The sequence below is a fragment of the Strongylocentrotus purpuratus genome, unplaced genomic scaffold (genome assembly GCF_000002235.5).
Source record: "Strongylocentrotus purpuratus isolate Spur 01 unplaced genomic scaffold, Spur_5.0 spur5_scaffold_18, whole genome shotgun sequence".
In the NCBI taxonomy this organism is placed as follows: domain Eukaryota; kingdom Metazoa; phylum Echinodermata; class Echinoidea; order Camarodonta; family Strongylocentrotidae; genus Strongylocentrotus; species Strongylocentrotus purpuratus.
In genome coordinates, this window is record NW_022145603.1 from 26,829,679 (window position 1) to 26,855,698 (window position 26,020).

A 26,020-nucleotide genomic window follows, 5' to 3' on the forward strand; every position below is an offset into this window, starting at 1 on the left:
CCGATCTTGGACATTTTAGGGGGACACGTGCCTCCCCCCGTGGCTACGTGCCTGTTTATATGGCGCCATGATGAATTGAATTTTTAAACGATACATCTGGTTGGAGCCAGTAAAGCATTAGATTCATATATTTTCTCTTACAGTAAATGCCTTTTTGTCTCTGAAGGCGTGGGTGTTATAAGATATGTGTAACCAGGGACTTGTTAGTTGTTAGTTGTATCCCAAGTCCCTGGTGTAACAGACAATTATTATACACGTACAATGAGGATCATGTTTCCGTTCGATAAGAATTTACTTGCACGAGCAAATAAACATAATTTGTAAAGGATTGTTCGGTTCAAAAGAGTGGGGGGGGGGGGGGAGCGTGAATTTACATTCCGCATAATGTCACTCACTTTTCAAAAGATCTGTGACATGATCAACCATGCGGTTAATGATAATATCGTTTTAAATATCGTGCGATGTTTTTAACAAGTAGCAACGTCAATCAATCAGAGCACAATGTAATATGTAGGGGCCGGGACAGAGAGAGAGAGGGAGAGAGAGAGAGAGAGAGGGAGAGAGAGAGAGAGAGAGAGAGAGAGAAGAAGAGAGAGAGAGAGGAGACGTTCAATGGGTAGCAGAAGTAGGCTGGGTCCATGGATTCAGGTAAGCATAGCTTAAAGTTCTGTAAATATGGGCGACCCCGGTAGACAATGCGCCCCAAATGATGCTCTGTGAATCCTTCTGCTGTTGGTGTATGTGTTTTTTCTTCATAGAAGAGACCGACGGACAGAAGGAAGATGAAAAATAAAAATAAAACAAACTTAACCCCCCCCCCCCCCCAAAGCGGAAACTGTCACTTTGTGTACATTAATAGCGGTTCTAGGACACCTACCCCCTTGACAACCACCCCTAGGATAACCGCCCCTAGGGTAACCACCCTCTAGGACAAATACCCCCTAGGACAACATCCAAGGTTTGAGGGTTCGAATCCGAGCCCCGGACCAACGTCTGCTGACAAGATATCAATCTAAACGAGAAAAGAAGTATCCTCAGGGAAAATAAGACCTATTCTTAATTGTGTTAGTAATTTCCTAAATATGCCACTTCGCCAATGCAAATTAATTTAGGCTTGTGGCAAAAGGCAAAGTCCATGTTATAGGGGCACTTTTCTGTATCGGACAAAATGATTAACCAACGAATCCTCGCCCATTTTTGTATCTATTCTTTTTCTTTATACATTCAAGCATTCATGGAATAGTGCCTACGAAGAAAACAAAATAATTAAATATTGCCTGTATACTGCCCATGCAGGCAAAGATTTTCACCAATGGGGCTTAACTTGTCGCTGTAGAGAGACGAATCCTCGATCCTAATGCATGTATTATTCCGTGATATTGCATGTAACATCGGTAATTTGTTAACCTTTGCTAATGGATTGTTACGCTTATATATGCCCCTGTAGAATAATTTCTTTGTCATCTCATGTTCAGAGTGGTTGGGGTGGAAATACAGTGTGGGATTTCTACTCGTTCACCCGGGTTCGAAATTAAGTCGACGTGGGGTGGGGAAGAAATTAATAAGCTCAAACAGATTATCAATTTCAGTCCCAGAAATCATAAACGTATAACAAATTTATGCAGAAATGACTGTGTTTTATGACTTGCCTATAATATGTGTGTCACCAGTTAGACACGTCGGACGCTTTGTTGGTCATCAATAAGCCACAGATCTTTTACACTATGGATACGTCCCATGCACTTGTGCATTTTAGAATAATCACTGTCGAAGTGATGGAGGTGCTTCATGAATACCTTTTGTTTGCCCTCTTGAGAAGAACCTGTGTATCAGATAAATGTATTGTCGGTACATAAATGAATACTAATTACATAACTTTCATGAGCACGATACGAGTATATTCGTCTCAATGGTTTTACAATTTGGGAACGATGACCTACACCGGCCCCAGCTCACATGCACACAATAATGCAATACTGCTAGTGAGCCCTCTGCGTTAAAACAAATCTACTGCATGCGTCGTCTAGATTTGCGTGCATGGAGGGAAATCCCCTTCCTATCCTCGACCAAGAAGTTACTAGCCTCGACATAACTCGTACTCGGAGGGATGAGATAAGCTGAGGGCCTGCCGAACTTGATACTGCTGAAATTGAACTCAAACTCTCTAGTTGATGGAAAAGGATGCAAAGTCAAGGTGCCGTGTTGTATACTAAATTATAGGTGAGGATCTGATCTCGCATGGCATATTACAAGACAAGTGCAGTGCATGCAGCTGTGCTGCATTGCCAGCGCCAGTGCATTTGGCATTGCAATTACGATGATCAACACGATATGATCAAACTCAAGTCCAAACGATATCCTGTGGCTGTGGCCAGGTGCGGATCCAGGATTTCTTAGGGGGGGGGGGGCCCAAATTTGAAATTATGAGAGCCAAATATTGGTACGTTATGGTGACCAACAGTGACGTATTGCGGGGGGGGGGGGGGGGGGCGAGTTTCCCCCTCCCAGGCTTTGACGTTTCATTATATTATTAGAGAAAGAAGATGATTCGTTGTACCGTTCTCAAAAATAATTCTCATCTGAATTTAGTTTTTCTCCTCCCGCGCGAAGCGCGGAACATTTTACGATTTATTAAATTATTAGAGAAAAAGACGATTCGTTGTAAAGTTCTCGACTCTTAATCCTTGTCTAAATTCAGCTCCCCCTCCCCCTCCTGCGCGAAGCGCGGAAGCTTTGACGTTTTATTAAACTATTAAAGGAAGAAGACGATTCGTTGTACCGTTCTCGAAAATAATTCTCGTTTGAATTTAGTTTTTCCCTCCCGCGCGAAGCGCGGAAAATTTTACGATTTATTAAATTATTAGAGAAAGAAGACGATTCGTTGTACAGTTCTCGACTCTTAATCCTTGTCTAAATTCAGCTCCCCCCCTCCCCTCCTGCGCGAAGCGCGGAAGCGTTGACGTTTTATTAAACTATTTTAGAAAGATTAGAAAGAAGACGATTCGTTGTACCGTTCTCGACCCTTTATCCTCGTCTGATTTCAGTTCCCCCCCCCCTCCTGCGCGAAGCGCGGAAGCTTTTAATCTTCATTTAATCATTAGAGAAGAAGACGATTCGTTGTACGAAGGCGAAGCGCGGAAGCTTTTAATCTTCATTTAATCATTAGAGAAGAAGACGATTCGTTGTACAGTTCTCGACTCTTAATCCTTGTATAAATTCAGTTCCTCCCCTCCCCCTCCTGCGCGAAGCACGGAAGCTTCTACGTTTCATTAAATCATTAGAGAAAGAAGACGATTTGTTGTACAGTTCTCGACTCTTAATCCTCGTCTGAATTCAGTTCCCCCCCCCTCCCGTGCGGAGCGCGGAAGCTTTTACGTTTCATTTAATCATTAGAGAAGAAGACGATTCATTGTACTGTTCTCAAAAATAATCCTCATCGGAATTTAGTTCCCCCTCCATCCCGCGCGAAGTGCATAAGCTTTTACGTTTCATCAAATAATTAAAGATTCGTATTACCGTTCTCGCCTCTGAATCCTCGTCTCAATTCAGTCCCCCCCCCCCCCTCCTCCCCTCCTGCGCGAGGCTTTGACGTTTTATTATTAGAGAAAGAAAACAATGCGTTGTACCGTTCTCTATACTCTTTAATCCTTGTCTGAATTTCAAAGAGGTGGGGTCGAGGCGGCGGAGCCAGCCCCGGAAGCTCAGGGGTTTTAGGCGTTTAATGATATTTTTGTGTATACCTTATTATTTTGTGACACTGGCAAGTCACTATTTGGCGTGGGGTCCAGGGGGCGGAGCCCAAAAAATCAGGGGTTTTAGGCATTAAATTACCGTCAGATGATCATCTAAGGGCCCGCCGTAGGGCCCTAGATGGAATCCAGGGGGCAAACCCCCCTGAAGCTTAGGGGTTTTAGGCATTTAATCACGGTCAGATAAGCATATTTTGATGCCTCGAAGCTCTCGATCCCCGCCGTACCTCGGGCCCTGAAATGTAGGAATCTCAAGAATCATATTTTTTGCCTGGTTGTAAATTTAGGAATTTTTTTATTTTCCAACAAACACATACAAACGTATAATTTACTAAAAAGTGAGGAAAAATTTCGGAAATTATGTCATTTCAGCATTATTTGTAATACACCGTTGTGGAATCAGAAATCAACCACGTTTGAATTTGATTTCCCCCAAGCCCCCCCCCCCCCCCCCCTCTATCAGTACGCCAGTATCTCCTCTTTTCCTTGTTTTTCTTTCTCTTTCCTTCCTTCTCTCTTATTTTTTTTTGATTGGGGGGGGGGGGGGGTTAACAGCCTGGGAGGCAATGCCCTTTCGGCCCCCCCCCCCCCCCCCCCGATCTCCTTCTTCCCCCTTTACTTTTCTTCTTCCTCTCCTTTCTTTCCCTTTTTCTCCTTTTTCCCTTTCTCCCTTCTTTTCCTTCTTCTCTCTTTTTTTTTTTTTTTTTTTTTTTTTGCGGGGGGGGGGGGGGGGGGGGGGGCCAAGGCCCGCTCGCCCCCCCCCCCTGGATCCGCGCCTGGCTGTGGCTGTGGCTCTGGAAAACATATAAATCAATGCAATGATTTGTATAATTATTACCAATGCCTGGGAGAAATAGATGTGAAGTAACTGCCATGAATGTGATGATATTGAATGGGTGTTATTTATTTCTTTAAATTTTACTAAAACTATTATAACAATCAACATGTTCCTTTTAAAATTTCAGTTAAGAAATCAATTATTATCGTTCATGAAACCATCATAAGTACAACTACAAAATCAACAACATTTCATTTTCAACGCTGCTGTTTGACCTGTCCGCTCAGTGACAAACTGTTTCACAAAACCATCTGTCGCGACTCCAAACCTGTCGTATTATGATCATGATGAGTAATCTCAAGACTCAAGTCTCAACTAATCTCAATTTCAACTTAAAGTTTAATTCAAAGCCCATCTGTACTAGGCTTGGGAGCGAGAGCCGAGTACCCGACTCTAACCGATTCTGAAATCCAGAACCGAGGAGTCGACTCCAATCTCTAGAGAGTCGATTACTCGAGCACGTCGGTTCCGAGAAAAGGAGACTCGGTTCCAAGAAAAGAACCGAGTCTTTAGCGCTGGAGTCGACTCCACAGCACCAAAATTCAAAGAGATACTTTGCAAAAGTGAACGAAGGAACATTGCCCGAACGAACTGGTGTCGATTCCACAGCACAGAGAATGAACAAAATCAGCTCTGTCAAAGCAGAATGCATGCGAGCGATGGGCGCACTAGCAGCATGCTGTTTTGATACACACATTTGTGTGTGTACCTCCTTCGTAGTACTGTGCATCACTGCTGCATGTTGTCTGTAACTGCCCCCCCCCCCCCCCCCCCCCCCCCAGCTGAACGTTTGACCTTTGGTGAATTGCGCAAGAGTCTTGGAACAATGGCCCCATTTTCTCTCCTCTTGGAGCGTGTGATCAAGGAGTTGATTCATGTTTTCTCTCGTGCGCACACTGATTTATGTGACTTTGTGTTTGCTCTCTCTCTCTCTCTCTCTCTATCCCTAGTCTCCCCTTCCCCTAGACATCAGACGTTTAGTTTTCTTCCTCAAATAAACTAAATCACACAACTCACAATTTCCTCCTCCTTTCTCTCCCTTGAATTCTCCTCATCAAGTTTTATTCTTCTTAAAAATAAGTTTGACAGGTCTACAATTTACATGTACATTCCCCCTCCCCCTTTATCTTGTTTCCTTCAGTTATTTTGTTTTCCTTACAAGAATAAATGTGGCAGGTCAACATCTCCCCCTTCTCCCTTTCTCTCCCCCTCTAGCATCCCCTTCTGTTATTATTTTCGTCTCAAGAATAAGTTTTGCAGATCTACATCTCTTTGTCTTGTGTTCTTTTTGGGGGTATTTAAACAAATAAGAATAATTCAGGCAAGTCAAGTGTCCCCTCTCGCTGTGGCATTAGCGCAATCTCTAATAGTGGCTGAAAATGCAGACTAGTTATTCTGAAACTAAGATCTAGCGCTGTTATCTGTTGTTTAGAAAGCACGTGGTTAGTAGTAACCATGGGAATGGAGTGCCACGAGCTGGGGCTGGGGTCATTAAAGTTTTTGGGTGGCATTGGGCGGGCGGGCGGCCATGTGAGCATGAGTTATTTACACTTAGCTCTCAGATAAAGGTTGGTCCCTGGGAGGAGAGCCAGCGGACCAGGCATGTTTCGGATACATTCCATTTATTTTAGGCAGGGAATCAGAATCTTTAGTTTTACATAATGGATTGTTTACCGTAATATTGGAAATAATTGTTCTGCATTTCTTACATTTTAGCAGTGTAAGTACGAGTTGATTATTCCATCATTCTATGTTGAAGTTTAGAATTTAAATTAGACCTAACATGTTTTTGTTTGTTTACATTGTTGCCAAGTTGCCATGAGTTATTAAATAATTAATTACTTTATTAGCAGTGGTAATGTTTTTTTCTCGATTTGATCGAAAGTAGTAAAATAAATCATTTCATAACTGTTTATGAAGGTCTGCACTTTGATCTTCTTTATATATTGTTTGCATGTAATTGTAGAGATATCATGAGACGAAACAGATATAAACAAAACATCAATTTACACACACAAGTCACACATACATTCATACTTTTGATACTCATTTTTAAAAGTAAAGTTTTCCAAAAAAATATCTCAGAAAATCATCTGTTGCTATCGGTGCCACTGCTGAGTGGAGCCGACATGCACAGTACATAACATACAGTGTGTAAACACCTCCCTGGTGTGTGTGTGTGTGTGTGTGGCCTTTACAGCATGTACTGTATATGGCAGCCAGCGGGAGTCGATTCCACTTGGAACCGAGGCCGAGAGTGGGAACCGGAGTCGGTTCTCATCAACAAGGGAACCGCCCAAGCCTAATCTGTACTAGATTAGTTTCGCCAGTGGGGATTAGACCTCCCTGCAAGGTCATTGACAGGTGGTTATCCTAGAATCAAATCAGCTCTCAATTAACAAAAGAAAAAGAGGATCATAATGGGGGCCGACAGGCACCGATTAGGCATTGTTTGCTATATAGGGTATAAGTAGCTATAGTACAGTGGGGCTTTAAGTTCGTCTATGAAAAATGAAAATTTATTTTAAACTTATTGCTTGGTTGTGGATAGATAAGACTGTCATGGAGTTTGATTCGTGACATGGTACCTCACTTGAATTTCTCTGCAATTAATTGTATTTTTGTTATTGTAGATCATTAATCATGTTGATCGATATTCTTGTAATGCGTGCGACGCAATGAACTGCTAATTTGCGTATCATTTAATGGTTTCCTATTTAACGAAAGCGCTGTTATATTTTTCAATATGTTGTCCAAGCCTGCTTTAAAACATAGTCTTTCAATTCTGAACAGAATCTGATGTTCTAATATAAGATGTCTAGCAACGAGCACAACCCACTTCAGTTAGGAGAAAGAAGTCATCAGCAACATCCAGAGCACCATCACAACAGGCGTGGCCAGGGTTATCGTCATAACAACAGAGGTCGTGGAAGGGGTAATCAGAAAACAAACCCAGAGCAGAGTGAGGTCGATGCACTCTTCAGCAAAGCATTCACTTTTCAAAAGACGGAACCCCCATGGACACTGCCAAATAAAGAGAATTTATTCTTTTCCCCGGAATCTGCATCGCCGGTAAAATTGATTCCTTGTTTCCCAGGCAGATTCTTTTTTAACGAAGTAGAAAAACAAAGGGCTACTATTAAATTGTTTGCAGAGTTTGACTCAGAGTTATACCCCTCAAACATTTGTACAGAGCTGTTAAGATTAATTGGCCTGATTATGACAAACAATGTTGATTTTCTTACGAGGGGAACGATTTTACTTGTCAATAAGAAATCAATTTCCTTGATAACAAGAATTATGAGATTTAATTTATATTAGATCATCATAAAGTCTGTTCTTTGTCTTTCATTTTGTCATTGTTTGCTCTTTTTAAAAGATTTGAATAATACAAAATACAAAATTGTTGTCCTCAAGAGAATCAAAATCGATGACGCTCTTTTTGTTTTTAAACCCAGGATGACTGGAATGAAGGTTTGAGCGACCTGAGGTCAAAGTTGAGGTTGACCCAGGAACGCCTTAGCGATAAGGAGATCCTGGAGTGGCATACCCATACTGGATCCACACACCGAGGTGGTCTCGTGATCACGGAGCTGAAGAAACGATTTCATATTGAGCTTGGTACCCAGGCATGGAGCAAGTTCCATGAGATACTGGCTACTAGGTATGAACCAATTCACTTCTAAAAAGACTACTATTAAATCACACTCTATCTAGCTCATTATATCCATTTGTCAGTAAGCTTTTGCCAATCAAAGCGAAATGCACAATATATATCTGTAAAGCCCATTGAGAGGGCCTGCGGTCCTGAAATGCGCTATATAAGGACAAACTATTATTATTATTATTATTAACAACAGAAAAATAGTGGAGCTTAATTAAGAATCAGTTTTATATTGAGCTTGGTACTCATAGGCATGATGGAGCAAGTTTCTTGAGATACTGGCTACTAGGTATTTAAACCAATTCACTTCTTAAAATGGGACTGCACTACTTTTAGCTACTTGCACCCTCTATATAGCCAACAATGCCTAAGCAGTATCCATTAATCCCCCATGGTCCCCTATTTCTTATGTTAATTGAGAGCTGATTTGATGAGATAACAACCTGCCAGTGACCACACAGGGAGGTCTAATTCCTCCTGGCCAAACTCGTGCAGATAGGCTTTAAAAGACTACCAAGCATACTTTTTCTTGTCATATGAGAGTTTAAGAAACGATATCATATTTTTAGGTATAATCAACAACTAAATTATTAATTGCCCTCGTAAATTTAATGTTTGTTTTTGTTTTTCAAAACTCAAGAATGAAAGGTGGACTGGTTGAATTTGGTCCTATTTCAATACCCAGGATAGATTCAGTAATGACACTGCTTTTTCTGTAAAATTTGCAATCAGTTTCACACCAGCATTGTTACATAATTGGCAGGTTCCCACTTAATACCCCCGGGTCGAGAGGGACAAATCAACATAAAATACCTTGTCCAAGCAAGTTTTGAATACAGGAACCCTCCTATGAGAGCCAAAAACCTTCACCAATTTATAAGATTGTCAATCTTTTCCTTTTTTTGTTTTTTGCTATTCTGCTTTGTAGACATCTTATCCCGGATTCAGCCTTGAACTCTGGTACTCTTCACTCCCTTCATATATGTGAGGCACCAGGAGCTTTCATCTCTAGCCTCAACCACTACATCAAAACTCACAAGGACAAGGAGATTATTCAGTGGAAGTGGCTGGGAACAAGTCTAAACCCGCACTGTGAGACCAACACAGCCGATTGCACCATAGTGGACGATAGACTCATTCTCCAGACTCCTGATTGCTGGTATTTTGGAGATGACAACACGGGCGATGTGATGAGTGCAGCCAATTTGGCTGGACTGGAAAGACTAATTCAGCAGGAGATGAATGGAACCGTTCATCTTGTAAGTATCTAATTAATACCACTTTTTCTTATGCAGATCACAGTACTACTCGGATCAAGGAATTTGTGAGAATTGTTCTTTAGGGGTGTATCTCTCATTTAAACTCTGTTTATGGTGAGCTTCTCCATCAATGTTCTCTATAGTGAATTGTTAGAGCAGGTAACAAATTACCTGAATTTGGATGATGCTACTAGTCGGTTTGGGGCGTATTTCAGAGACTATGCAGAGAGAAAGCAACAATAGGCGGTGTGCTATAGAAAGGGTTCTCGGATTAACACAATGTAGAGGCATTTCACAAAGTACCGAAGTACATCTACATGAAAGGCTTTGCTAATCGTAGGGTGGACAAATGTTCGACTCTTCTCATGCAATATGTGAAAAACAAGACTTTTGATAGACTTGTGAAACTGCAAAAAAGGTTTAAAAAACTAGACGCATCAATGACACTGATAGCAGGCATTGGTTCAGTAGAAAACTCAGCTGCGATGATGTGAAAGAGCTTCACGCAAAGAGGTGGGAGGGGTTTCTTCTGATAGGAACCGTTCATATGTCGTGGATAGACAAGAAGAGAGTGAGACTCGTTCAGCTGCATGTCCTCTATCATGCAAGGAATGTCAGGTATGTGTGCATGAGTGTAGATGAGGCGGTTAGTGAAACATGTGCACCTTGTGGTTAGGGCGTTAAGCAAAAGGCAGGATAGGGATGTTCAGTCTGACAATGAGAGGAAATCGTACAAGACTTGACTTCGCATAATAGGCATACTTCAACATAGAACACAAAGGCAAATGTGGAGTCGAAATTACAGGGTCTCCAGGAACAATTGAAAGTTCAAGGAGATGCTCAGTTAGATTCTGTTTATAGACACTTAGAGGCTGCTGTGCAAATAATCAAAGTTTCTAAGCCTGTTCAAACTCGGTCCTTTCAAGATGACAAGATAACCCCTTGAAAAACCAACTTTATGGCAGACAGGTCTTATGTTGACCCGCAGGAGGGATGTTTCTTCAAATTACATCTTTTGAGCCAAACTACTTGCTCTCTGATCTCTGGGAGGTTTGTGTAATTGTGAATTAGATGGTGCCAGAATAGTACCGGCGACAGGTACTCTGAAGGTAGTATAGTACACTAACCCGTTCTTAAATTGGACCTAACGTTAAACCTAAATCTAGCCCTTAACCTAGGGGATGCGAGTTGGTCTAGCGGTACGTTCACTTGGTCAGCTCTTTCTCTTTGCCTATAAGTGGCTCAGGTGGATCCCAGTTTGAAACTGAGTCTTATGGATGATGACATTAAAGGTCGCTCCAAAGACATAAGTAACAATATCTGATTGATACATGTCTGTAAAAACCAAATTACATACACACACACTTAAACTCTGGAAACTCGATCATAACCCTTTACCCAACCCTATATCCATGTCTTTGATGAAATAAATTTGGAGTAAATGCAACTAAGGCCAACTTCAATCTATGTATTTAATTCAATTCCTCTTTTTCGTTTGTCTCCCTCTTAGGTGACGGCCGATGGCAGTGTAAACTGTCAGGATGATCCTGAACACCAGGAGCACCGAGTCTTTCCGCTTGTCTTCTGCCAGTCCCTTACAGCTCTCAAACTCTTGGCACCAGAGGGCGCTTTCCTCGTCAAGATGTTCACCATGTACAATGCCAATACAGCGTGCCTTATGAACCTACTCAATATCGCTTTCAAAGAGGTATCGACATGTACCTGTTATGCATTTATGTATCATTTTGTAAAATATCTCCTTGTGTTCGATCAATAATTGTTTTCATAACCATACATGTTGATTTCTCAGGGTTTCATTGTGAATGATGATAATGAGTCATCCTATTAAACAAAGGTATTATCTCCTGCGCTTCACAAGGTATCATATTACCATATCAGCTTTTAATAGCTGAGCTACCCTAAAAAGGTATGGAAACCTGAAAGAAATTTCTTCCTACCAGGTACCACTCTCCACCCAGGTGTTAAATGGGTACCCGGTAGGATGCGAAAGCTAATGTGGTTAGATTAGCAAGTGTGCGCATGTAAAAATGACGCCTGGCTGGAATGCTCCCCAGGGAGTGGAGAATGTGCATACATTGTGTGCGGGTAAGCCTGAATCCAATGACTGGGGTAATAATATACTTATCTGTAAAGCGCTTTGTGAGGGCCTCCGGTCCTGAAAAGCGCTATATAAGAACGAGCTATTATTATTATTATTATTACATATTTACCTCACCGGGGTTGAGAGTCGCACATTTTGATCAATGTCTTGCCAAAGAAGTTTCCTGCCATGACAAAGATGCAAGTCATGTACCACAGGGTTCATAGTCCATTGATTTATCCCCTTGACTATGACACCTCTAGACAGACCTCTAATATTAAAGCCCGCCTGTACTAGTTTGGCCAGAGGGGATTAGACCTCCCTGCAAGGTCACTGACAGGTGGTTATCTCATCAAATCAGCTCTCAATTAACATTAAAAAAAAAGGATGATGGGGGACCAACAGGCACCGATTAGGCGTTGTTTGCTATATACAGGGTGCAAATAGCTATAAGTAGTGCAAAAGGGCTTTAAAGAGCACAGACTGCAACTTCATCTTTTTATCTAATTTACATCTTTCGGTCTCTCTTTTTTTGTGTTAATCTCCATCTTTTTCTCTCAGGTCACCGTTTTGAAGCCAGCCTGTAGTAAAGCAGGTAATTCTGAGGTGTATGTCATGTGCAAATCATATCTCGGCAGAGATCACTTGCAGCCACAGCTGGACACACTGCTACAACACTTTGGTAAGAAACACAAGAAATATTGTGTTACCATAGCCTTTTCTCCCCCCCCCCCCCCCATTTTTTTTCTCTGCTATCTCTCTCTCCTATACCAGTTCCTTCTTTCTTTGTCTTTCTCCCTCTTTCTTTCTCCCTCTCTCTTTCTCCCTTTCGCTTTCTCCCTCTCTCTTTCTCCCTCTCTCTCTTTCTCCTCTTTCTCTTTCTCTCTCTCTCTATCTCTCTTTCTCTCTCTCCTCTTTTCCCTCTCTCTTTCTCGGTCCCAGGGCATGTTATACATTTCTATCTGTTTCCTGTCTGCCTGCCCTGCTGTTTTTTAATACTTTTTGTTGTATACTCCACAAAACAGATGTTTACACTCAGAAAAGCAAAGAGAGCTACTCCATACTTCACAGGTATTTGTCGGATGCAGTCATAATAGTAGTAGTAGTAGTAGTAGTAGTAGTAGTAGTAGTAGTAGAAGTAGTAGTAGTTGTAGTAGAAATTTTGAGAATTTACTTAGAAGTTTGCCACTATACTCCAAAAGACTAAGATATGATTTTAAATCAAATGCCATCATTATTCATTTTAGCCCCAATTCTCTTGTCTCGGCTGCAGGACCCGATGTTGGAAAGACACCCCTCTTTAGCCCCGCCCACCTTCCCGAGTCCTTTGTGACCCAGCTGGAGAAATGCAGCCTGAAGTTCACCAACTATCAGGTGGCGGCCATCGAAGAGAATCTGCAGCTTTACCCTAATATGGACCCGTCGTCACGGCAACGCATCGACAGGGTGAGGGCGCAGTGCGTTGAGATGTTCATCAAGAGATGTCGTCTGAGGGTCGCAAGGAAACACCAGAAACTCATGCCAAATTATGGCTCAAAGGTAAAAAAAAAACGATTTAAAATGTGCATTCATGTATTAGTGAGGCTAGATCCAGTAGAAGATCTACATACACTGTAATAGGGGTCATACTTGAATATCATTAAAATTCAAAGGATATTTGTGTAACTAATGTTTGTTGGGGTTGTGTGCTTATAAAAAATAAATGTCAATTTTAACTTCCCCCTTTCATTGCCATCAAAGCTACAGTTTGTATCGCAAGCATTCTTTTGTGTGGCAAATTTCCAATTATGTCACTTTGTTTCATTGTTCTGCTAGCAAACATCGCGCGGCATCTATCTTCACAAGTAACAGGGAATAATTTTCCTCAAATTTTTTGATTATGGAAGAAAACTGCTACACAAAAGATATTTTGTATAGCAGTCATGCAAAAATGCGTAGCAAATTGCGATGCGATACCAGGAAAATTATTCCCTGAGTAACAATTTTTTTTTAATTTGAAGTGAAAGAACAAGCTAGTTTGTATCTAAAAATTCGAAAATATTCAAATTTTGCAGCTTAAAGATATAGACCGGAAGTGGCAAAATTGCAGTTCAAGGGTTTTGGCTGCAAAATATCCATTCAATACTGTTTAAATATTGCCTTCAGAGGTTTAGATGGCAATATTACTTCAATCTAAACTTGCCAAAAAACAGAAATATATGCCCAAATGTTCAATATTGAAGTGTATTCGATAATTTACCAAATATATCAATTAGTAGGTGGTTTCCCAGCAAAATTTGTATCATCACATATTAGTCAAATCATATTCTTTTACGTGATTGGTAATAAGAGCTTCCATTTCATTTTTTGAGAGGGGGGCGTTTCCAAAACGGGTCTATACCTGTAAAGTGCCTACGGCCTTGAAATTATATTGTTCTGATATTCATTTTCTCCCTGCCATGATCAGGCCTGTTCGATGTTTAAAAAGAACATGTGGCACCGTCTCCATGGCAGCCTTGATGATAGGGGGGAGGTAGGGCATCGGTCATGGAAGGAGCATCTCCAGTCGATCCTTAGGGACCTCCAGCAACAAGGATACAAGGCTGGTCTAGGGGGAGATAGTCAGAGTAAGTCCTCCAAACCTTTCATCCAAAGCTGATTGATGTAAATGTACTGCCAATGAATCTGAACTGTGAACACCTGACTATTTTAACTTTCATACTTGTCTAAATAAAATTTGAAATTGTTTTTTCTTTAAAGCCCCATTGCACTAGTTCTGCCAGGAGGGGTTAGACCTCCCTGCAAGGTCACTGACAGGTGGTTATCTCATCAAATCAAGTCTGAATTAACATAAGAAAAAGGGGACCATGGGGGACCAACTGTCACCGCTTAGGCATTGTTTGGTATAAAGAGGGCGCAAGTAGCTAATTAGCAATGCAGTGGGGATTTAAATGATTTTTATTACTCTTCTTTTATTTCAAGCTTCGTCTTGTCCATCATTTCCCTGTTGATTTTTTTTTGTGTGCAATATCATTCATATTTTGTATATTACTGTGCTTATTACTGTATTTTATTGAACCAATTTTCAATGTATTATATACGGATGTATTTTTAAATTTCGTTGGTTGTAAATTTAATTTGTTTCACCCTCTGGCCGCTATTTTAATCAATAAATCAGTTCAAATAATCAATCAATCAACTGATTATTCAATTTCTGTATTGTTCTCGTGATATATATTTGGAGTCAAGTTTCATGGTGTGACTTGGGAATTATCTGCCTTGGTTTATCTCTTTTTTTAATTCCTTAAGGCACCAATATGTGTCTATAGTTTGTCTATCACTCAATCTGTCACTTCTGAATAGTAAAGTTGGTCATTTTCATCAAATTCTTATTTCAAAATCTCCTTCTTGAACTCACTGTACTGTGACTGATTTTTGTCAACTTACAAATCTTTGGTGTTCTGAAAATTGCTTCAATCTTGTGAAATGTAGGGAAACTATGAATTACAACACATGTATCGTAGTAATTAAAATAACAATCCCAAACTTCAAACACCTCCATTTAATGGGTTTTGCTGATTAAGTCTGGAAAACATTGCTTCTTTTGTTTTATTCTCTTTTATTAGGAGGGTCCAGTCCAAAGAAAATGCGTAGTTCAGTCTCTGTTTCCGACCAACTGGATTCTTCAGAACTTGAAGGAGGTGACTCCCACCAGACCAATGCAGGCGATGCAAGACTCGGAGGAGGTGGAGATGGTCTAGGACTAGGATCAGGACCAGGGCCAGAGAACACTGGTCCAACTATACAAGCAATTCATTGTGACCAGCCAAGCTCTGCTGTGCGTTGTCATGGGGATGGCGGCCATGTTGGAAGGCATGAAAGTGCAATGGAGGTCTGTGATCATGAACAAAGGACATTGAATCCAGTGCAAACGTCATCGGTGCAAGCAAGTGTTGGTGTAGCGGGGATCGTGGGGGACGTTGCAGCAATGGATGTAGGCTCTCCAGAAACAACTCCAACTATAAGCACTACTTCCTTACAAGAATGTGCTTGGTCACACCTTGCCGAAGATGCTAGTGTTAGGGTCAGTCATTCAGACTACAGTCGAATTGCTAAAACAGTATGTGCTCTCTGTATTCATTCGAAGATGGAGTTAAGTGAAGACCCAAATGTTGGTGGTGAGAAACAGCATGTGCTGGATGGTGCAGTTGGGGGTCAAAGGTCAACTACAAATGAGACTACAGAGGGCAGGTCATCTGAAATATTCACTGTACAAATTCCATGGGTAAGTGTAGTATACAGAAACATTTAGAGGATTTCATCCCTTTCATTTGTTAGCCATTCTGTGTTTTACATGTTGAAGATTTAAATGTATGTATAGTATGGTGGAAAATTTATTTGGATTGATTTAGTTGTCCTGTAAGCAGTTCAGGATCAAGTTTTTATGCCTCCGTTACGAAGTAGCCGGAGGCATTATGTTTTCTGGTTGTCCGTCCGTCCGTCAGTCCGTACGTCCGTCCGAGTGTACGTCCGTCCGTACGTCCCGTTCTCGTGATCGCGTTATCTGAAGAACCGATCAATGGATTCCTGCCAAACTTTTGTTATGTATGTATCTTGCAGAGCCAATGAACTGATTAGATTTTGGGGTCACGAGGTCAAAGGTCGAAGGTCACAAGCTCATTATGTATGCAAAAACAGCTCGTGATCGCGTTATCTCAAGAACCGATTGATGGATTCCTGCCAAACTTAGGTCATGTATGTTACTTGCAGAGCCGATGAACTGATTAGATTTTGGGGTCACGAGGTCAAAGGTCAAAGGTCACATGGCTCATTATGTATGCAAAAACAGCTCGTGATCGCTTTAATCTCAAGAACCGATTGATGGATTCCTGCCAAACTTTGGTCATGTATGTATCTTGCAGAGCCGATGAACTGATTAGATTTTGGGGTCACGAGGTCAAAGGTCACAGGGCTCATTATGTATGCAAAAACAGCTTGTGATCGCGTTATCTGAAGAACCGATTGATGGATTCCTGCCAAACTTTGGTCATGTATGTATCTTGCAGAGCCGATGAACTGATTAGATTTTGGGGTCATGAGGTCAAAGGTCACAGGGCTCATTATGTATGCAAAAACAGCTCGTGATCGCGTTATCTCAAGAACCGATTGATGGATTCCTGCCAAACTTAGGTCATGTATGTTACTTGCAGAGCCGATGAACTGATTAGATTTTGAGGGTCATGAGGTCAAGGTCAAAGGTCATGCGGCTCATTATGTATGCAAAAATAGCTTGTGATCGCATTATCATTAGAACAGATTGATGGATTCCTGCCAAACTTAGATCATGTATGTATTTTGCAGAGCCAATGAACCGAGTAGATTCTTGGGTCATGAGGTCAAAGGTCAAATGTCATGGGCTCATTATGTATGCAAAAATAGCTTGTGAACGCATTCTCATTAGAACTGACAGATGGATAACTATTTAACTCAGGACATCTTGCAGAGCCAATGAACTGAGTAGATTTTAGGGTCATGAGGTCAAAGGGTCATATATGTATATGAGAAATCGCTTGTAATCACCATATTCTGAGAACCTGTTAATGGATTACAATTGAACTTGAATTTGAAAAATTTCTTCTGTTTTGGTTTGTAAACTTGCTCTATGACGGAGGCATCTTTTTCGACTGCGCGCATTCGAAGTTCCATCTAGTTTTTTCTTTGTGTGAGTGTATGTGGGGGGGGGGTGTACATGTACGTGTGTGTGTGTTTTTTGTGTGTGTGTGGTAAGAAAGACAACATGAATATGTGCTATTTAATTTTTTGCTAATATTTGCCTAACAGCTACACGTCATGAAATTCCTGTTCTGAAACTTTGCAGATTACACCAGGAAAACATGATTTAGATAGTCTAGGGTCATGGAAAATAGTGACAGGTCACCCAGTGAGGGCAGTATTCATGTCGCCGTTCTGTCAGATGCCGTTACTGGATAAGTGGAGGAGTGTACGGACCAACGCTCAGGTTTGGCAATTCTCTGCTAAATTATCTTTACTTTGTCATTATTTGTGTTTAACACACTAGCCATCATATTCACTGATACCGAAATCATGAAGATCTTGTTAAATAATTTTTAGCTCCTTTTTGTGTATCCTTTAAGTTGTCTCCTCCTTCTCTCTCCCTCTCTTTTTCCTTCTATGTCTCCCCGTTCCTCCCTCCCTCCTACTCCTTTCCCTCCTCCCCTTATATTTTGCATCTCTCTCCTTTGTATCTTCTTCCTCCATCTCCCTCTCCCCTCCTCCTTCTCTTCCTCTTCTACCTCCTTCCTCTTTTCTCTCTCTCTTTTCTTCCCTTTCTCCCTTCACTTCTTTCCTTTCTCCCACCTTTGTGATTTTTGCCCTCTTTCTTTCCCTTTCCCTCTCTTCCTTCCCTCTCTACCACCCTCAATTCCTTCCTTGTTCTTTTCCACCATCTGTCTTCACCATTTTTATTCTCATATACATTTTGCCAATTAGGTTGCCTTTCATTATCTGTCAATACAGTAAAACCTGCTTTAGTGACCACCTGTTTATAAAGATCACATTGTTTGTTATGCCTCCGCCACCGAAGGTGGTGCCGGAGGCATCATGTTTTCGGGTTGTCCGTCCGTACGTCCGTCCGTCCGTCCGTACGTCCCATTTGACCGTTATCACAATATCTCAAGAACCATTTAAGATTTAAACTTAAGACTCGGGAATAGTATTTATCACCATAGGAAGACGATCTGATTAGATTTTGGAGTACGTAGGTCAAAGGTCACAGGTCACAGAGGTCAACTTATGAAATTCCTTGTATTGAGTTTGTTAGCGCGATATCTCAAGAACCATTCGAGATTTAAACTTCAAACTTAAGGATAGTATGTATCACCATAGGAAGACGATCTGATTAGATTTTGGAGCACGTATGTCAAAGGTCAAGGGTCACAGAGGTCAACTTATGAAATTCCATACATTGAGATTGTTATCATGATATCTCAAGAACCACTGGAGATTTAAACTTTAAACTTAGTGATAGTGTGTATCACTATAAGGAAAACAATCTGATTACATTTTGGGTCACGAGGTCAAAGGTCAAAGGTCACAGGGCTCATTATGTATGCAAAAACAGCTTGTGATCGCGTTATCTGAACAACCGATTGATGGATTCCTGCCAAACTTTGGTCATGTATGTATCTTGCAGAGCTGATGAACTGATTAGATTTTGGGGTCACGAGGTCAAAGGTCACAGGGCTCATTATGTATGCAAAAACAGCTTGTGATCGCGTTATCTGAAGAACCGATTGATGGATTCCTGCCAAACTTTGGTCATGTATGTATCTTGCAGAGCTGATGAACTGATTAGATTTTGGGGTCACGAGGTCAAAGGTCACAGGGCTCATTATGTATGCAAAAACAGCTTGTGATCGCGTTATCTGAAGAACCGATTGATGGATTCCTGCCAAACTTTGGTCATGTATGTATCTTGCAAAGCCAATGAACTGATTAGATTTTGGGGTCACGAGGTCAAAGGTCACAGCGCACATTGTGTATGCAAAACAGCTCGTGATCGCCTTATCTCAAGAACCGATTGATGGATTCCTGCCAAACTTAGGTCATGTATGTTACTTGCAGAGCTGATGAACTGATTAGATTTTGGGGTCATGAGGTAAAGGTCAAGGTCATGCGGCTCATTATGTATGCAAAAATAGCTTGTGATCGTATTATCATTAGAACAGATTGATGGATTCCTGCCAAACTTAGATCATTTATGTATCTTGCAGAGCCAATGAATGGTTCATAAGATCAAAGGTCATGGGCTCATTATGTATGCCAAAATAGCTTGTGGACATATTCTCATTAGAACTGACAGATGGATTACTATTTAACTCAGGAAATCTTGCAGAGCCAATGAACTGAGTAGATTTTAGGGTCATGAGGTCAAAGATCAAAGGGTCATATATGTATATGAGAAATTGCTTGTAATCACGATATTCTGAGAACATGTTAATGGATTACAATTGAACTTGAATTTGAAAAATTTCTTCCGTTTCGGTTTGTAAAATTGCTCTATGACGGAGGCATCATTTTCGACTGCACGCAGTCGAATTCCATCTAGTTACACTTGAAATGCTATAGATACATGTATATTGTATTACAGAAATCTTTACATAAAGACCACCTGCCTATGAAGACCACTTTCTCCCTTGAGTGGCCTTTATATACAGGTTGACTGTACTTGTACTCCCGATTACCTTTTAAATATTCGTTCTGATTCTTATGTACAGGTTCTTCAGCAGTCTACTGGACACAATGTAAAAGGTCATCCTCAATGTGACCTTTCACCCCAAATATATGAAGTCATTGAAGGTCTCCTCTCCAAGCGACCTGTCCCAAGCTCAGGTCAAGAGGAATCATGGTGCTGCTCTGGAGTGAACAAACAGGAACTGGACTTGCTCGATCAGCTGGCATCCACCCACAACGCAGTCATTGTAATTGTTTAAATATGTATTTATCTATTTGCTTTTTAAGGCTCGTTCAGATATGACAAGAAAAAACCATGGCGTTTTTTATCGTTTTTATGAAGTTTATATGCTTCAAATTTCTGTATATATCTTATACTAAACACAGAGCTCAGTGAATACATGCAAGTCCTTTGTTTCACGCAGTTGCCATTCATTTACATGTAAATGAATCGTGGCGGCTTTCTTGTGGTGGTTTACCGCGCCATATCTGATCAAGCCTTTAGCCAACATACAAAGAATATGACTTGTACATATATTCAGCTACTGACTGGAGGCAACTTACCTAGGAATAATGTTTTAGACATTGTTTTGGACATTGTTAAGAGAAATTGTAATTTGAAGAAAACTTGTTGTCTGTACATTTTCTCATTCAATGTACAATGTCTGATTCAAAAATATTATTATCTTTTAAATCACGTCTACATGTGCATAAGTTACAGGGTACAGAGGACAAACTCCTTCTAAAGCTACCTCACACAAAAACAAATAAAAGTAACTCTTGGAGATTGCCCTTTCAGTTGCGCCACTCCAAAGCTTTGGAATAGCCTACCACTAGACATAAGAAGAGCCTCATCTGTTGATATCTTCAAAGTTTTGTTGAAGATGCACTTGTTTTCAGGGGCTTTTGAATATTTTTGTTACTGTGTGTCTGTAAATTAGCACTGTTAGGAATTTGTTTTCATCACAGCGCCATTACAGTAGCAAGTAGAGTATACTTATAGTAGGTGAGCTATTATTATCAATTTATATTCAACAATGTTCTGTATTCTGTAATTGGTATGACAGTCATCCTTAATGCCCTCCTATTTAACAAGAAAATGTCATATGTTTGCTCTAGATTTGTCAAAATAATTCTATTAATGCTAATTTGTTCACAGAAAAGCTGCAGAGATAATAACCCCAGAGGAGAGATGTTTGGGGATATCCAACACTTGCTTGAAAGGTAAGAGACCTTTTTTTCTTCAAATATGACATTTAAAATGTACCAATCACCTAACAGAAATATTTGTTTACAGCTAAAATGTATAGATCAACTTTTAAAAACTTTGTGATTTTATAACTGTATTCTATTCTTGTTTGAATATTATCCTGCACATTTATATATTACTTGTAAACATTTTTTATTTTCCATTTTATGTTATCGTATTCAATAGGGAGGCTGATGGAAAGAGAAGATTCAAGTCTTTTTTCTTCAAGCTGCTCCCATCATGCATTGCCAGAGAGACGGAACCTACTGCGGGTGAACTGGAGACGAAGCAAGATTTCATTTCTGCTTGCCTGCTTGCTATCAAGGTATGATTATCAGTCTAAAGAGGAAGTCTACCCTGGTATTAAGTTGGTTTTAATAAAAGGAGAAAAATGGAGAAACAAATTTGTGAAAGTTTGAGCAACAACCAATTAAAAATAAGAAAATTGTAGATATTTGAAGGGGCGATCAATCGTGATCAATCAAACATGAATTGGCAACTGTGTGAGGTATCTTGCGAGGTCCCCTCCCATTTGCCCTCTACTTGAAAAAAATTATTTAATGTATATTTCAATCAGACGTTCACCCTAAATCTACGTATTGCAAAACATGTTGGCTCCTGGGATGACATTGTTCCTAAATGTTCACTTTTGACCCCCAGAAAATTTGAATTTTAAACAGGGGATCCGTGTACACATGCAGATCCTAAATATTCCAACTGTTAACAAATTCCCTTCTCTTTACAAACCTTTCTACTTGAATTTGACAGGAGCTCCAAGCAGGTGGGTCCCTCCACATATGGGTGCCTGGTCTGCTCACAAGGTTCTCTGCATGCATCGTCTACATCTTGTCACAGGCCTTTGACCTCCTGACCCTAGTCAGGGGTCAAAGGTCGGATGTGCTGACTGCACCTCGAGTTCTAATCAACTGCGCTGGGTTTCATCCTAACCCTCAGATAGAACAGGTATGTTGAGTTTGGGGAGGTAAGTCTTAATTTGTCATGAGTCTAGCAAGATAGGCATTAACAAGAGAATTCCTGATAGTTTTGTTTTGGAATTCCCCTATTAACAAATTCTCTTCTCTTACACACATAATGAATCTATTACATTTGTCATAGATGTTATTCAGTAAAAAGGACAATAATTTTGAAGAGCAATTCACTTGATTATACATTTTTGTTCATGGATATTGCAAAACTTGATGTCAGAAATACCAACGGAAATGTTTTTTGACAATATACTGCAAATTTTTGTTTAAAATGAAAGGAATATAAAAATTGTATTATAATAATGCAGTATAGTAAGTTTTTGGTTTATTGATGGAAGTACACCTAGATGCCATGGGAAAGAAATAACCATAGTAGTAGGTAGATAGAGGTAAAAGCAAATCTGTAACCAAAAAAAGGCAAGCCTTTCACTTTCATATTACAAGTAAAAATTAAAATTTGCATTGAAACTTGAAACTGGGTATAAATGACATTAAATATACATGTACCTGTAATTTTTGTACCACAATAACATTATTTAAATAAAGGATTGGTAATTATTGTTGTGCCGGTGTGTGTCTCACTTAATTTCAGAATTTCCAGAGGGTGTATGAGAGAATGAAGGAGCTTCACCAAGGAGGCAGCCATGATGTTTTGCGATTCATTCCAATGCTGAGCCTGTTCAGTAAGTTCTCCTGTAATACATAGCATTTTGCTTTGAACTTGTAATTGTCATCATCATTTTGATCATCATCATAATTTTCAATAATTATTGCTGAGCTATGGGTGTATTACAATTCCAAACAGACCAGATTAACATGTATTCTGTGATGTTTAAGATAGATGCTTCTAAAAGAACAAATCTTAGATTTTCAAACCATCTTTAAAGGTACTATGTCCCATTTGCAGGTCAAAATAATGAAAAGGTTAAATTCCAATGGCATTTGAAAGATAATGCTAATTTAGAACTTCCCTAAAAAAGGTGGGGCTTGAAAATGTCTTCAAGTGGGAAAATAATGACTATTAGTTGTCAAATCGACTTAGGAGCTATAGAGCCAGTAAGTAATACGGTAATCTGGTTTCAGACTCTTGTATCGAATGGTCATGTGTTTTATGCTGCACATAGATTAAATCAGTTTAATTTTGGCCATTGCAAGTAGTGGGTTATTGATGTAGACAAATGCTCGTGTACCAGTTACAGCTCATTTTATGTATGATATTACCAAAGAAAAAAAGATGTCAGTCAGTCACTCAATAGTGTCTGACAGTGAAGTCTAGAAAGTAAATGGGTTTCCTTGCATAATTTGAATACTAGGACACTGCTAATGTTTAAATTTCACAGATAGGACATACATGACATATTCATAATTCCTGCAAAGTTCTATAGAATTTGATTTGATGTTGGCTGCATAAGGGACATAATATCTTTAAGTGCTGGGAAATAAATCAGTTGATGATGTTACCTTTTATACCTTTTTTTTGCTGCAGCAGGAATGAACCATAATTTCTACACTGTAGAAATACAATTGAATAAACCTCAATATAATAATAGTTTAGCATATTTGTTGTGTTTGTGTCAAATTTCTCTATTTCTAATTTCTTTCATTCCTTCACTTCCGTTTTATCTGCTCCCCCCAGATCCAGACTTTGACAAAGCCATCACTCGATTCAATGAAAACCTGATACGTGAAGATCTGCTGCACATTGTGAAAGCTGAACTTGCCTTACTCGATGACTCAGACGATGCAGGTCTTCTCGACAATATGTCTTCTGAGATTGTGTACTGCTAATTTCCATTCCACTACAAACAACGGAATGGGAAAGACTGGGTTAGGCAGACCCCTGCTAGAAATTCCTAATTCTTATATTCAAATGTTTGCAGGTATGGGGTAGTGGCTAGTTGTAAGCATTGTGGAATAGGTATGTCTTTAGATGGGTTTTGAAAGTGGATAGCAGGTAATAAGAGCGAAGATACTGAGGAAGACTGTTCCACAACCTAGGTGCAGAAGCAGTGAATTGTTTATCGCCAAGCAGAGAACTTGTTCAAGGACTCTCAAGAAGATATTTACCTGTTGATCGCAGATTCGCTCAAGGACTATTCTGCCCTTCCATGACAAAACGGCATTACTGACATCTCTTTCAAAATTGAGTTATTTAGTGTGGGTGACTCAGAACTTCAAGTTCCACATGTTAAACCAAAATTCAGGGTTTTAATAAAACATCCTGTAATGGCCTATTTTGATAAGTCAACACTGAATAAAAACGTTAAAACACTTTTAATAGCAAATTGAAATGCATGTTTCTTCCTATCTTTAAAGCACTAAAATGTCAGTTATGCTGTTTTGTCGAGGAAGGGCAGTATAAGGGGTTGGCATGTCTGAAATATACATAGGGGACAGATCCATGCATTGCCTTCTATGGTAATAAATTCAATTGTATTCCATTCTTTGTTTTACATAAAGCCAGAGTAGTGCAATAAGTGTAGGGGTTATGTGGTTGAATTTTCTGCATCTTGAAATAAAAAAACGCTGCATATGGTGGTGGTGGTGATGGTGGTTATTTTACCTGACTGCTAAGAAAGCATAAATGCTTGTAAGTAAGCAACTAGACGGTCGACGGCTTTAGGTCCTCTCATCATTCTGAGCATATTGTAATTAGGTTATTTCAAATAGGCTGCAATAGAATGCAAAGAAGTAGGACCAGTTAAACTTACTTGTTTTACTGAAAGCTTTTTATAACATTAAAATTAAGTTCTAATCCACACTTGTTTATTATTCTGGATTTAATTGATAATGATGATGATAGCATTAATTATAATAATAATGAGAAGAGTTTCTATAGCACACTTTTTGATATATTACCACTCAAATACAATGTATGTGCATGTAGAAAAGGCATACACACAATGGGAGCTGAAATTCCTGACTCACAGCCAGTATTTTAAAGTCCACTGACAATTTGTCAGAGCTCGTTATAGAGCTTTTTAATCAGTGCTGACAGTTGTCGGTGGACAAATGTTGATGAAACACCCAAAAATTAATTTGGTTGTAAATGACATTCAATATACATGCACCTCTAATTTTTGTACTATATGACGAGCGGTGACACTTTCTCTAACATTTCCTAGGCAACCTCATTTTCTATTGGATATTTTAACAGGGATATATTTCTAACGTCATTTTGTACAGTAAAGGATATTTTGATGTCTATTAAATAAGTATTCATGTCACTTTGATATAAACCATTACTATTGGCTCATTTGTCTTCTTGTTCTTAAAAATATGTTGTGAGAAAATGTTTATAGTGATGACAAGTGTTTTAAAGGAGTGGATTTTTTTTAGTCCTGTTTGACTTTTTTAAGCTAGTGTCATATTATTTGAGGGTTTTGTCAGAGGTCTACTTTAGATTTCCTCATTTTGCTCTCATTTCTCTTTTCCTCACTCTGTCTCCTCTCAATCTCTCTTTTTAACTTTCCTCTCTTTATTTCTCTTTTGTTCTTTATCACCTGTTCTCTCCAGTCTCAAAGTCCAACCGTTCTTTATACCTCGCTCTCTGTTTCTCTCTCTAGCACTCTCCTGTATCTTTCATTATATCTGTTTCTTCTCTCTCTTGCTCTCTCTTTCTCTCTCTTTCTCTCATTCGCGTGGCACTGCTTGTGATCATCGATACCTGATATTAAGAACCAAATTCATTGAGGATATAATGCCAGATAACAGTACAGTTTTCAGTCTCTTTTATGTCTCCACCACCATGGTGCGTAAGGCAATATTTATTTCCTGGTTTAAATGTGATGGCAATTCTTCAGCTCTGTCACTACACGCAATCTTGCACTGAATTGTGAGCAACTTGTTTCGTACAAAAATGGAAATGATGACACGGCTCATTCAATTACTTCAGGCCAACCTTTGAAAACAATCATAAGTTTTGAGATATACATGAAACTT

At 39.8% G+C, this 26,020-nt stretch overlaps 1 protein-coding gene across 1 annotated transcript; it reads left to right on the forward strand.

Annotated features, from left to right (window-relative positions):
* The first annotated feature begins 1,997 nt into the window (after positions 1-1,997).
* On the forward strand, positions 1,998-25,323 carry LOC579852. The gene is made up of 16 exons (XM_030989634.1): positions 1,998-2,220; positions 7,381-7,659; positions 8,046-8,251; positions 9,180-9,510; positions 11,021-11,218; positions 12,173-12,293; positions 12,885-13,150; positions 14,058-14,217; positions 15,217-15,875; positions 17,469-17,609; positions 19,888-20,091; positions 21,003-21,067; positions 21,279-21,417; positions 21,861-22,055; positions 22,671-22,761; positions 23,715-25,323. Exons 2-16 carry the CDS (start codon positions 7,402-7,404, stop codon positions 23,864-23,866), a joined length of 3,186 nt encoding a protein of 1,061 aa, XP_030845494.1. The 5' UTR covers positions 1,998-2,220; positions 7,381-7,401; the 3' UTR covers positions 23,867-25,323.
* The last annotated feature ends 697 nt before the right edge of the window (positions 25,324-26,020 follow it).